This window comes from Chamaea fasciata, unplaced genomic scaffold, assembly GCF_029207755.1.
Source record: "Chamaea fasciata isolate MVZ Bird 193981 ecotype frontalis unplaced genomic scaffold, bChaFas1.0.hap1 SCAF_7, whole genome shotgun sequence".
NCBI lineage: Eukaryota > Metazoa > Chordata > Aves > Passeriformes > Sylviidae > Chamaea > Chamaea fasciata.
The window spans coordinates 49,017,629-49,030,333 of NW_027094092.1; the positions used below are offsets into that span (position 1 = coordinate 49,017,629).

Sequence of the window (12,705 nt, forward strand, 5' to 3'; positions counted from 1 at the left end):
GGAGAAGGCCTTCATAGTTTAAAATGGATGGATGCAAGGTTTTAAGTACCTGCAAAAAGTCTTTAAGGTGTCTTCAGCTTCACTTTATCTGAAATTTTAATGTAGCTAAACCAGTTTTGTTCTTGGTGTGGCAGTACTCGGTATTTTGTCGTCTTGTAGGTCAAGTGATAACCACTTTGGTTAAAAGCCTCATTTGGTGAAGTGCCTTTGTTGCCTTGCCGACAGTCTGCTGATATGCACTTCAGGTTCTCATCAACTCACTGATAGAAAGGCAAACTGACTTCTGCACTCTGCAGTGCCTTTCTGTGCAGGGCAATGTAAAATTCAGTGCTCAATAGTATTTTAGATGTTCTTGGCCTAGAAAAACTGTTATGTTTAAGTATTGCAGAAGTAATAGCAAAGAAGTTGGATGTAGTTTCAAAATGCATACTCTTGCTCAGCAGCTTGCTGAATTTTCAGAATGTTTTCTGTAATCAGGTATGTAGATTCTTCATAGATACTGATCTTAGACAGAGTCAACTAGTTACGTGTGTGCATTGCAGGAGATTGGGAAAGTGTCCTACTCTTTCTGTAATTCCATGGTAGTTGTCATGGGATCGTAGAATGTGCTGGGTTGGAAGGGGCCCATCAGGATCATCAGAGTCCAACTCCTGGCCCTGTGTAGGACATTCTAAGAGTTGCACCATGAGCCTGAGAGGGTTTTCCAAATGCTTCTTGGACTCTGTGAGGCTTGGGGCTGTGATCACTGACCTGGGGAGCCTGTTCCAGTGGCCAAACACCCTCTGGGTGAAAAAGCTTTCCCTGATATGTAGTCTAAGCCTCCCCTGGCTCAGCTTTATGCTGTTTCCTTGAGTCCTGTCACTGGTTGTGAGTGAAGTGATCCCTGCCTGCCCCTTTGTCATCTTTAACATCCTCATGAGGGGATGCAGTGAGGACTCCCTTCAGTTTTCTCTAGAATATTTGAGAATATTTTAGGTCAAAACCAGGATTTATGTTTTCAAGGTATGTTCTGATGTTGATAGGATTTAGTATTCTAGAAGTGATGCTTGTTCCCATAGTATTTTATTTACATTAGGAGTCAGCAGAGTTTTTGTGTGTGTGGTTGTATATTAATCTAAATGTATATTTTATCCTCTTGGAAAAGGAGCCCTAAGATAGATGAAGCATCTGAAAGTTTCTTTAAGTGTTTGGGAAGGATGTTAGCATGTATTTTTTAAAGGGATTCTTCGTTACTAGCAAGACTACTATTAGTAAACTTGATGAAAATGACTTACAGAATCCTACAGCAGAAAGAGCGGTTTTCTAATGTCTTACCTCTTTTTTTGTTCTTAAGATTGATATTTTGTTTGCAAGATTAGCACTGCAAACTATTCCTGAGGACTTAGATCTACGAGATGACAGCCTACTTAAAAATTTAGACATTAGATGCATACGAAGTCTTAATGGTATGTATATCCTTGCTTTGTATATCAACTTGTCTAATCTTTAAATAAAGGTTCTTTGATACAGTAATTCTGGATTTGACTGAAAATACAACAACTCCATATCTGAAAATAAAATTTTTGCCAGTTTTGTTTATCTTTTTGGAGAGAAGGGTTGTTGCTTGTTGTTGGCCAGACTGTGATTTTTTCTCTTCTTTGGTTGGTATATGGTTCTAGAAATTAATGGGATTTAAAAGACGTTTATGTGGAGCATTACCTATTTCTGTAAATAAAATGTGTGTTGCTTTATAAACATACATGAAATATATGTTGTTCATGTTGTATAAACATACATGAAATTGCTTCAGTGATATACTGGAGATATCAAAATGGTGTCAGTTTGAGGTCAGCTCTTTAGCAGCTTACTAGCTTGTGTAACCCGTAACTTCTCTATAATACCTTTGCTTAAAAATGGTTATTTATGCAGGATGGTAAGGGCTTCAGCCTGGCTGCAGCTTGATGGGGAAGAGAAATGCGTTTGCATGAGGAGTGCTCATTGTTGTTACAAGCTAAAAACTTGATAATTTTAGATCATCACAGCCACTTGAACTGTTTTGTGAAATTCCCATTTGTGCCAACTCTAGAATTTATAGTTGCCTCTTAAAAGTAGTCTTAGATAAAACTATTTTCTTGCAAACAGCTCTCTGCAACTACTTAGTAATGATGAAGTGCTACTTACTCTTTATTATAAACCCCCTAAAATCAAGCAGTTAATATTGCCGTCTCTAAAGTTAGTCTGAAAATGTCATCAAAGTAGCAGTACAGCTAGTATGTTTAAAAATTATTCCTTTTAGCCTGCTCTTTAAAATTCAAAGGTTTGACCTATGGCTGACAGGTTTTCTGTAGGTTCACGAAGACTTAAACTTTTTTTAGTTTGCCACATTCCATGATACACTGCATGTATTCATATAACAGCAGAACTTGTTTGTTTCTTCAACAGCTTCTATAGTTCATTAATAGCAAAAAAAATCAAGTAGCAGTCCAAAACTGTAGTCATACACTCATGAATTAGCTACCTGAGCGTTGCCATAAAACACTAAAAATGAAAAAATGCACGTGAAAATATGTTAAGCTTTCTAATCCCAAACAAAAGTGATCAGAGTATGAAATGAATTTCCAGCATGCTTATCTAAAAAGTTAGGTGGTCTTGAGGGTGGGGGAGGATCAGCAAGCAAAAAACTTCAGAAGCTGCAACTGTAATTAATTATTTCTTTTGCAGGTTGCCGGGTAACCGATGAAATTCTGCATCTAGTACCAAACATTGACAACTTCAGGTTAACACTGAGAGCTATCAAATTGTGGGCAAAACGTAAGCAGTTTTATTCCAAAATTTGTGAAGTTTTTCGCTACCTCTTCTCGTTACTGACATCTCTCTCCTTTTGTTTCTTTCCTTCTCGATCCACAGGCCACAACATCTATTCCAATATACTAGGTTTCCTTGGCGGTGTTTCCTGGGCTATGCTAGTAGCAAGAACTTGCCAGCTTTATCCAAATGCAATAGCATCAACTCTTGTACATAAATTTTTCTTGGTATTTTCTAAATGGTATGTTTTTTTGTTTGATTTTTTTTTGGTTTTGGTTTTTTTTTTTTGTTTGGTTTTTTTGGTTTGTTTTTAATTTAGATTAAACTAAAATAAAATTTGTTTGTAGACACTAAATTTTAGTCCTGTTTTTATGGTACCATTTTCAGCTGTTACCAGATTAAGATAAATTAGAAACATTGTTCTTGCCACCAGAAATTGTCAGCTTAGTTTTTCAGTAGGTCATCCAACATGCCTTGTTTTTAAAGTATCCAAACCAAAATCACACTGTTCTTAATTATAATTTTCTTGAGTATTTTTTGTAATACAACAAAACTCTTCAGATAAAATCCTTATGTAGTACAAAATAATAGCATATGCCCCCAAATTTAAAGTCTTTTAACATTCAGCTTCTGGGATAATGGATAAAGTAGGTGTGCCAGTATCTGGTTTAGGCACATAGCTTAAATACAGTTTAGGAGCCAGAGGCAAAAATGTGGGTTTTAATCATACCAGTGTGGAGTGCTAGGTGTTAGAGAATTACATGCCATTTCATACTCTTGAGCTAGTTAGCTCAGAAAAATGGTTGGAATAACTCTGATGGGAACATTCTAAGTGAATTTAGAACAAATGGTCTAAAAGTGAGCCTTGCAGATTACAAATGAATACTGTTTTTCTTGAAAGTCCATGTTTGGATACTTATATTCTTCATGAGACACTGACAAACTTTGAGAATCATTTACCAAGGTGTTGCTTTACTCCAAGCATAGTGTCTTTTCTTCTTAATGTGAAGATAATTTGCACACTTTCACTGTCTTGCATTCTTAGGACTTACAGCCTCCTTGAGGTATGTAGTGTTTAGTAATGTTTTGCCACAGTAAGATAATAGAGGGGAATTGATTGCAATATTTCTTTTATGTGTTTCTTGGACTTTTCTCCAGTTTGTACATGCATGGCATAGGAACATAATGTACAAACTCCAAGAGATTAATTGACTTCTGCTCTTTATAGGAAGGTAACTTTTATTCAGGGGGTTAAATGACTTGAAGAACAAGTGTTACTTTTTAGTGTTTTATTCAACAAGGTGTCTTCCTCTCTTGATTACAATTTTCTTTTAACACATATGGTTTGTAATGATGCTCTATGCTGTAATTGTGCTGGCTGTTTGTTCTGTAGTTTGTCCATGAAACAGCTAGCTTGAAGATGGACCCAGTGTCAATCTTCATAAAGGAATTTCTTTTTGATTGGTATATTTCAGGAAGAATTTAGAGGAGTTTAAATTAGTTATCTAAACCAGTGGTTATAAACCTTCAAGACTACAGAAAATTCCTTGTTCTGATACTCTGGAGAAGCTAATTGTAGTTCAGCAATACAGCTTATTTAAACAACCCCAGTTATACCAGCCTAGTTGTAAGGAAATGGTGCTTTATTTTGAGAGCAGATTTAGGAAGGATCACATTCAAAAGTATTGTTTGTGTTAACATACATGGTTGTATCCAATAGTCTTATTCAGTGCTACAATCTTTTTGAACAGGGAATGGCCAAATCCAGTGCTATTGAAACAGCCAGAAGAATGCAATCTTAATTTGCCTGTATGGGACCCAAGGGTTAGTGTGTTATTTTTTCCCCTCTAAGTCACTCTGTACAATAAATTCAGTTGCTTAAAAGATCCTAGGTGAACTTCATTTTGGGTTTATTGAACTTAATGTTGTGGTATTATATCTTCATAATAACCTCTAATTCTCCTGAGTATAGAACAAAGTTACCCTAATTTTCTGAATTGACCGCTTGAAGCACACTTGCTAAACAATGTACTTTTTCTCCCAATTTTTGAAGTAAGTGATCTAATAGAAATTCAGCACAGTTATATGTATTAATGTGATGCATTTTTGGAAAATTGCTAATCTTAAAATAGTTTGCTTATTATTTAAAGCCTGTTACTTTATTCATGTATTTGAGTTAACTTCAGTGCAAGTTACAGCTGGATAGGCTTGTTTCCATGTAGTTGTAGTAAAGTGTCTTTTCATTCTTGCACTAAAGAAGATCATAACTTGAAGTCTTTTAGTTTCTTGTGTATTGTTTATAATACTTGATCTCCAGTTTTGTAGCACTTACATTAAGGGCGTTGGCCATGATTGTCCTTCAGGCAGTTAGTGAAACAGCTTGCAGCAGATGCATGGCTTCCATTGTGAGCTTTCAATAGGACATAATATGAGTGTGCTCTGTGCTGTTTTGTCAATCATAGAACAGATGATATTCAACTAATCTTTATTTTGATGAATAGTGTATAAGCATCAGAGGTTGAGTTGTATTCCCTTTTGTACTTCAAATTTGTTTTTTCTGATTGACAAAAGTTCACATCTAAATATGTGAAACCCCTGAAAACACATTCTTGAGTCTGTCATTCCTGAGATAGGTTTGAGGTCAGTGTGAGACGGGAACTGTTGTAGTAGCTAATCAAAGTGGCCTAAGATAATGGCAGGGGTTTATCTTTTATTTATCTTCTACAAGATTCTTACCCTAATAATACTTTAATGTATTTTGCGTGTGTATGTTGTGTCCTTTCTTTTTTGTTACCCTGTCTGCTGTTAAATAAAAGTACGTTAATGCAAGTGATGCTTCTGTCAGGTTGCATAGAGCCTCTTTTCTCAATGTGGCTCTTAGTTTTCAGTAGTGTTACAGAAATAAAGACTAAAATTCCTTTCGCAAGGTCCGAAGACAGTCACTCTGCAGAAGGTGCTCATATGATGATGAGGTGCCCTTGGTTTCATGTGATCACAAACAAATTTCTGTTAAAGACGAAAATTGTTCTTTTTGGTTGGCATTTCTGGACTTAGAAATGCCTGCAGCTTGATCTTGATGTGCTGACAGGTTACAGCCCTCCCACATCACTGTCGTTCAGAAAGATGTCCTTTGTGAAAGGGTTATTCTTGTTTTTTAAACTTTCTCTGTACTCTTGGTCTGCAAACTAAAGTCTCTTAGAACTTAAGACTTGGTTGTAGTAAAGGGAGAAGTCCAAATTTGTTAACTGATGTGTATGCTTGAAGAAAACTGATTGGCTGTTGTTATATGTAGGTAAACCCCAGTGATAGGTACCATCTTATGCCTATAATTACACCAGCATACCCACAGCAGAACTCTACGTACAATGTGTCCGTTTCCACACGGATGGTCATGGTTGAGGAATTTAAACAAGGTAAGTATTATCTTACACTCTCTATATAGATTTTTTTCAGGCAGATTAAAGTAGTTTCATTGCGGGTATGCATTGAAAGGGGGAAGCGGGTGGATGTTAAAAAGCTTATTGACACAAGACAGTTTTGAGGGAGGTAGAACTGGGCCTTTTACGCTTAATGTTGCTTAACACTGCAAACTCGGTAGATCCTTTTACAGGTCTGTCTTTCACTCTTAGAAACTGAAGGTAATGAAGGAGAATGCCTTGTGCTCTGAAATTTAGAACTAATGGTATAATGACTTTTATTTTAGTGGCTTAGATTGTGTCAAGTTACATGAAGGATTAGGAAATAGTAGTTCCACTTGATTCCTGTTTCTAGGCCTAATATAATGCAATATACGCTGTTAAAGATGAGTCTTCTGGATTTATCCAAATAATGTACGTGAATAATTATAGCAGATAAGAGAAGGTGTTATCAAAGCAAGAAGTAGATTTGATGCAGGGAATAACTACAAGTAGCTTTTTCAGACAGAGCAGTACCTTATTTTCTCACTGTGTTTTTGCCTTGTAAAATGCTTTGCACAAGAGGTGGTTCAAATACGATAAGGAAAAAGATCTGTTGTATTTGAACTGAATAGTTAGGGTGGCATATGCAAAAAACTACATGGAGCTGGGTTACACTGCACGGCAAAAATATGTGAAATAATCAGTCTGATCAATTAACATACATTTCTACACAGATAATGGGGGTTTTTTAATAATATGGTTTGTTTAATTAATGACCAATGAAAGTATGACTGAATTATAAATCTTGTTGATAAATTGCTGTGAATTTGAAGGGAGGAAATAATTCGTAGTAGTTTTTGCTAAGTTTAATACACTGTCTTTATTCTGGATACTGAACTGTATTAAAAAAAAAGTTTAAATTTTTTTTTTTTGTTTTATAATTTAGGTCTTGCAATCACAGATGAAATTTTGCTGAGTAAGGCAGAGTGGTCCAAACTTTTTGAAGCTCCAAACTTCTTTCAGAAGTACAAGTATGTATTTTATGGCATGGCAGAATATTTTAAGTTTATCAGTTGAACTACCTCATAATGCTCTGTAGCACAGGATCAAAAATATACATATATTAGGTGTCCAAAAAGTGTTTGTTAGAACTTTTCTATAGTGTGGGAGAGAGAATACACTGTCCTTTCTATTGGAAAGTCAGTGATCTCCTCAGGTACTTTATTTGTGTCTTAAACGTGTATTTCAGAAACGAGTTAGTCCCTGACCAGATATTTAGAATGTCACCAGTTAACTCTAGAATTAGTATGCTACCAGTAACACTGAAGAAGTTTCATCTGGTTTGGCTAATAGAAATGTTCTTTAGTCCTGTCAGTAAGCATTCTAAAAATGGGTCTTCCTAAGAAAAAAGATGTTAAAAGAACTTATTCTGAAGGTCAGTACTTAAAATGAATAAGTACTTGAAACTGTGTGTTTTCTTCTGTCCATATAGTCAACAGTTTACTCTGATAATAAAAGGTATTTTTGCAATTGTGTTGACTAACTACCAGTTGTACTAGTTATTACTAGATCTTTTTTCATTAAAGCTTGAGGCTCTTGGATCTTTATTAACTCACACCTAGCTTTTCTAATTTTGTAATGTCTCTGAGAGAAATTCACACTTCACACATTTAGGGTTTCTAGTAATATGCTTGTGGGGCAGAAGCTTGTTAAATGTATACAGACATGCTGAAAGTTGTATTTTTATAATAAATATGGATTATTAAAATATGGACTACATCTTCTTTGCCCTCAGATGAAATTTGAGACCCATTTTTCTTGAATCAAGATCAAATACATTTTACACTTGTTTGTGTTGGGTGGTTGGTTGGTTTTGTACTAATCTAAACAAGATTGAAATATACAGTTCCCCCATTAAAAGAGACTGATGACCTTCATAATGTGTCTGTGTTTTGTTTCTATACCTTTTGCATGATAAAAGCTTTAAAACATTTGGATGGCTTTTATGTTGTTCCTTGGAGCTTAAGATTGAAAACATTTAGAAGAGCACAATTAAATTATATTATTTTTGAAGTAAAAAATGGGCTGCAGACAAATCAGTTTCTGCTCAAGAGGTTACTAATAAGTTCCCTAGTACATTTTCTTTGTTTCTTTCAAAAGTAGAAGAAAATAGGAAGCATTTAATGTCATTTGAAATAATCTCCATTTTAGTGCAGGTTTTTTTGTGTACCGGCTTAAGCAATTTTACAAGGTGTAGCAATAAAAGCTTCTCTTGCTCAACATTATATATCCAGGTTTTCTGTTCTGTGCAAGATGTCTTTGCACTAATTTTATTTTTTAAGTGTGGAATGGTGTTATGGAGACTGTTTTAAGTTAAATTACCCAGGATTTTTTCTGTTTTCCCTTAGTAGGTTAATTTTACAGTTTCTGTAAAGTAGCCTTTACAAAGTAAATAATTATATGCAGACGTCTGTATGCAGTAAATGTGGCTCTCTTGGTCGGTCAGATCTCCATCTAAAAGACGGATATTTTGAAATTCTTTTCCCCTCTTCACACTCTTCTCCTGTTTAAATTGTAGATGCCTTGGCATGTTCTGCTGAAATTCATAGCAGTGTGTAATGCTCTGCCAGATAAGAGAACATCTGGTCCTTGCTCTGAGACAAACATTTCTTTTAATCTCTGAAAGCATAGCTTCAGTAATCTGTCACTCTCAGTGGCAATTAGTTGCTGAATATCTGTTGGTTATAAGCACTTCTGACTTGCTGTCTGTTTAAAATAAACCTTGATGACGTGTGTTTAAGGAAATCTAGGGGCTACTTGCATACCTGCGTTGTAGGAACAGATTAGAAATTAGGAAAATTAGGAAATCTGCTTTTAGTCTGCTTATTTTTTCTTTCTTTTTAAATGTCAGCAATTACTTGGAGTTAGAGAGTTGCAACATGTATTATCTGCCCTTTGTGTCGATTTAAATTTTTAGAAGGGGAAAGCAACAACAAAAAACGTGTGGATACAGTGTTTTACAGGGAAGTGACAAGAATTTCAAATGGATATGAGTTTGGAAGTGGTGCTTGAGAAATGAAATTGTTACAGTTCCAGACCAAGAGAGCAGTGTTTTGAGAGAAATAGCTGTCTTTTAATGAGCTCTAGCATATTCTTTCTATGTTATTAAAAGAGATAATTCTGCTGAATAAGTAGAGTATAAATATACCTTTTAAAAAGGTGGTTTGAATTCTTGGCTTGATAGGACTTTAAAGGACTGAATATAAAAGTATTAATTCCCAGATAGGTAATAAAGAAAAATTAGAGTTAACATGTTCAGGTATTTTCAGTTGGTGGTATGGTTTTGTGGTGTTTTTTTTTTTTTTTTTTGTTTTGTTTTGTTTGTTTTTTTTCTTGTTCTTTCCCCAAAAAATTTATATTTAATTTTTAGAAATACTTGTGTTAATGATGTATTACAATTCCATACTATCTATATTAATTTTTTTAAAGAATGCTGAAAGGAAGATAGGGAGAAAACATCCAAGCCCCCAAACAAACAAAACCCCAAACTGATATACTTCAGAGTAATACCCAGAGTCTAAAAGTCACCATTGAGAGGCAGAAGTTTAACCTAAGACTATTTTTTTTTTTTTAATGAAGTGATAGATACTTCTGAATTACATGTGTGCTTTGTGATAAAATTATGAATGAGGCACTGGTAAAAAAACCTTGTCTTAGCAAAATTTAGCAGTGAGACCTTGGACTCTTAAAACTAAAGGTATCTTAATTTTTGACCTAAAGTATTTAATTTTGTTGAAAATGGTAGTAGGAAATTGCTAGAGAATAATTCCCTCTCAGCATTAACAGCTGGTAGGTGAGTTAGGAGAAATTGGATCGATCCTTTTCTCAGCAACTACTACCTGAGCAAAAATAGTTAATTGTCAAAATAACTATTTTTTTTCAGAAATAAGGCTTAGGGCTTTTTTCTTGTGGCTTACTAGCTAGTTGAGGCTTTTAAACATAACCAAATTACTTTTTTTTAAAAAAAAGTCCTTCAGAAGTTTGTTTCACAGGGATGCTTTTAAGAAGTAACTGGAAAATCAGTTTCTTCAAACATTTGTGGGTTTGAGATTAGTCTTTTTTGATTCAGACATGGTTAAAAATATCCAAAAGCTTAAGCATTGTCATGCCTACTGAATTAAGCATTCTGCAAGTGTGCAATGTGTGTGATGTAGAAATCTTACTGAAAGTGTAGTGCTCCTTAGAATAAGCCAATATTAATAATTAGTAACTTCTCATACAGAATTAAAGGACTCTCTTTTTCCATAACATTTTCTTGTGAAGGAGTTAATACTGCCAAAATGCGAAATGAATAAGTTATTTTATCTCTATATTGTTCAGAACAGGGAATTAAGTTTCTCCAGATTTCTCCCTTGCAGTTTGCTTGTTTTGGTGACATTCTCTGACTGGAATCAGAGGATTGTAGCATGTAGCAGGATTTTGGCTCTTGCCACCTGAAGATAAGTGGAGAAACATGTAGCTGCTAACTTGATCAGTTGATCTGGATTTGCTGTTGTGATTCGAAGGCCTCTGGCAGTGGAGTACTCTGTGCTGTAGTTTTTCTGTGTCATTAACCTTGCTTTCCTCTCCATGAGCTATATGCTAGGGACTAGTCTCTTGTGTTACTACTGTTCTTTAAATCCTGCTGAGAAACTTCCTGAACGTGCCATATCTGTACAGAGTAGTGCGGCATTGTATGACTTAGGATGTTAAGGACTTCCCAACTAAGCTTCTGAAAAACCTGCCCATTAGCATGTGAGATTGCTTTAACACCCTCATTAGGAACTCAAATTATGAGTAATCTTTTCGCTTTCTGCTTTCCTTGGGCTTTTTTAAAGTACCATTCTTGTTTCATATACTGTCTCTTTGAAATCTACTTACAGTGGGTATACACTGAATATCCTGGAAAATAATTGAGAGTTTAAGAATTATCATCAGAGGAAACATTCCTTATGAAATTTCAGATAAGTGTCTTCAGAGAATTCCAAAATGCAGATAGAAATTTTTTAAACCACATTTAATAGTGTTATGTTGGATTTTGAACAAATGCGTATGTGCTAACCACTATTCTCACTATTCAGAAATTTGTTGCAACTAAGACAGCTGACATGTGAAGGTAGTTGTGGACAACTTTTCTCTTGATTTGTAGTCAGTTGAATTCCTGATCTCATCGGGTATTGAAATATTTCAACCAGTGTTGTTGCTGCATTCCTAAACTTTTATTAAGGTTGCTGGTATTACAGTGGAATTACAAATGGCCCTAAACTCCAGAATGTTTTGGAGTCTGTTTGTCATACACTTGGGACATAGCCCCTTTTTCTACTTAACAAAGCTTAATTTAATGTAAGGTGTACTTAAACTAATCTGTATTTTACAATGTAGAGTATACTGCAAAGTTTTAATATTAAGGTTTGAATGTCTAGTTTTAGAAATACATATAGAATAGCATATTGTCTTTATCTCCAAAGGCATTATATTGTACTTCTAGCAAGCGCACCGACAGAAAAACAGCGACTAGAATGGTGAGTAATCCTTGAGATTTAAAAAAAAGCAGAACAACCCCCTCCACCAAAAAGCAAAAATAGCACCTCCCTTCCCTCACGCCGTCAACCTTGGACACAAGGGAGTATCTAGTGTATCAGATGTCTTCTTAAGGAATGAAAGTGGAGCTACAGTGTTTCAAAATTGAATGGATGAAGACTGTAGAGTTCTGGAAAAAAAAGTAAAAACTAAAAACGGGAGTGAAGGCTGTTGCTTTAGTTTTTCCTTAACAGTAGTCTCAGGTTTACCTTACAAATGTCTTGTGCGCTTTTTTTTAATGAGCAGTGTGAAGAGGTATATTTTCAGTCACTTGAAGTGCTGTTTCTCAAAACAAAATTTCCCCATTCCCATGTTTCTGCTCTCTTCTATTTGTGAAATTTTAAGATTGGCAGGTATTGGGAATTTCTTCACATCTAAAATTCATCATCTGGAGCCAAAAGAATATTGGATAAATATGTGGTGGTTCTTTCTGACCACCTTTTACTTGATGTGTAATGTCTTGTATTTAATTCCATTTGTGAAATCAGGCTGCAGAGAGCGCTGCAGGGCATTCTTAAGCTTCCCTTGTCAGCTTTTGTAATGCCTTAACTGAAATTATTGATCTGAATTAATCTGACGTGCACTAATTCATTAGTAGTCTCAAGTATTAGTATAAGGAGAATGTTGAGGATTTTATCCTGATAAGTGATGTTAGATACTTCTATTATTTCCTGTTAATGAGATCTTGCTAATAAATGACATTTATACAGGGTGGGCTTGGTGGAATCAAAAATCCGTATTCTAGTTGGAAACCTGGAGAAGAATGAATTCATTACACTGGCTCATGTGAATCCACAGTCATTCCCAGCACCCAAGGAGAATCCTGACAAGTAAGGAAACCCATTTTCTTATTTAGTAGGGCGAAGCTAAATTAACTAAAATGCAATTTCATTAACAAATAAAC

At 35.1% G+C, this 12,705-nt stretch overlaps 1 protein-coding gene across 5 annotated transcripts in view; it reads left to right on the forward strand.

Annotated features, from left to right (window-relative positions):
• PAPOLA (poly(A) polymerase alpha) overlaps nucleotides 1-12,705 on the forward strand; it is a 44,032-nt gene that overhangs the window by 15,401 nt on the left and 15,926 nt on the right. For all 5 annotated transcript variants that reach the window (XR_010721939.1, XM_066188758.1, XM_066188760.1 and 2 more), the window contains exons 7-14: nucleotides 1,334-1,445; nucleotides 2,701-2,790; nucleotides 2,887-3,025; nucleotides 4,536-4,608; nucleotides 6,077-6,197; nucleotides 7,129-7,213; nucleotides 11,690-11,743; nucleotides 12,512-12,631. Coding sequence is in view for 4 of the 5 variants with exons in the window: in XM_066188758.1 (XP_066044855.1) it covers nucleotides 1,334-1,445; nucleotides 2,701-2,790; nucleotides 2,887-3,025; nucleotides 4,536-4,608; nucleotides 6,077-6,197; nucleotides 7,129-7,213; nucleotides 11,690-11,743; nucleotides 12,512-12,631 (794 nt within the window). In the remaining variant the exon portion in view is untranslated. The remainder of the gene's footprint in view (nucleotides 1-1,333; nucleotides 1,446-2,700; nucleotides 2,791-2,886; nucleotides 3,026-4,535; nucleotides 4,609-6,076; nucleotides 6,198-7,128; nucleotides 7,214-11,689; nucleotides 11,744-12,511; nucleotides 12,632-12,705) is intronic.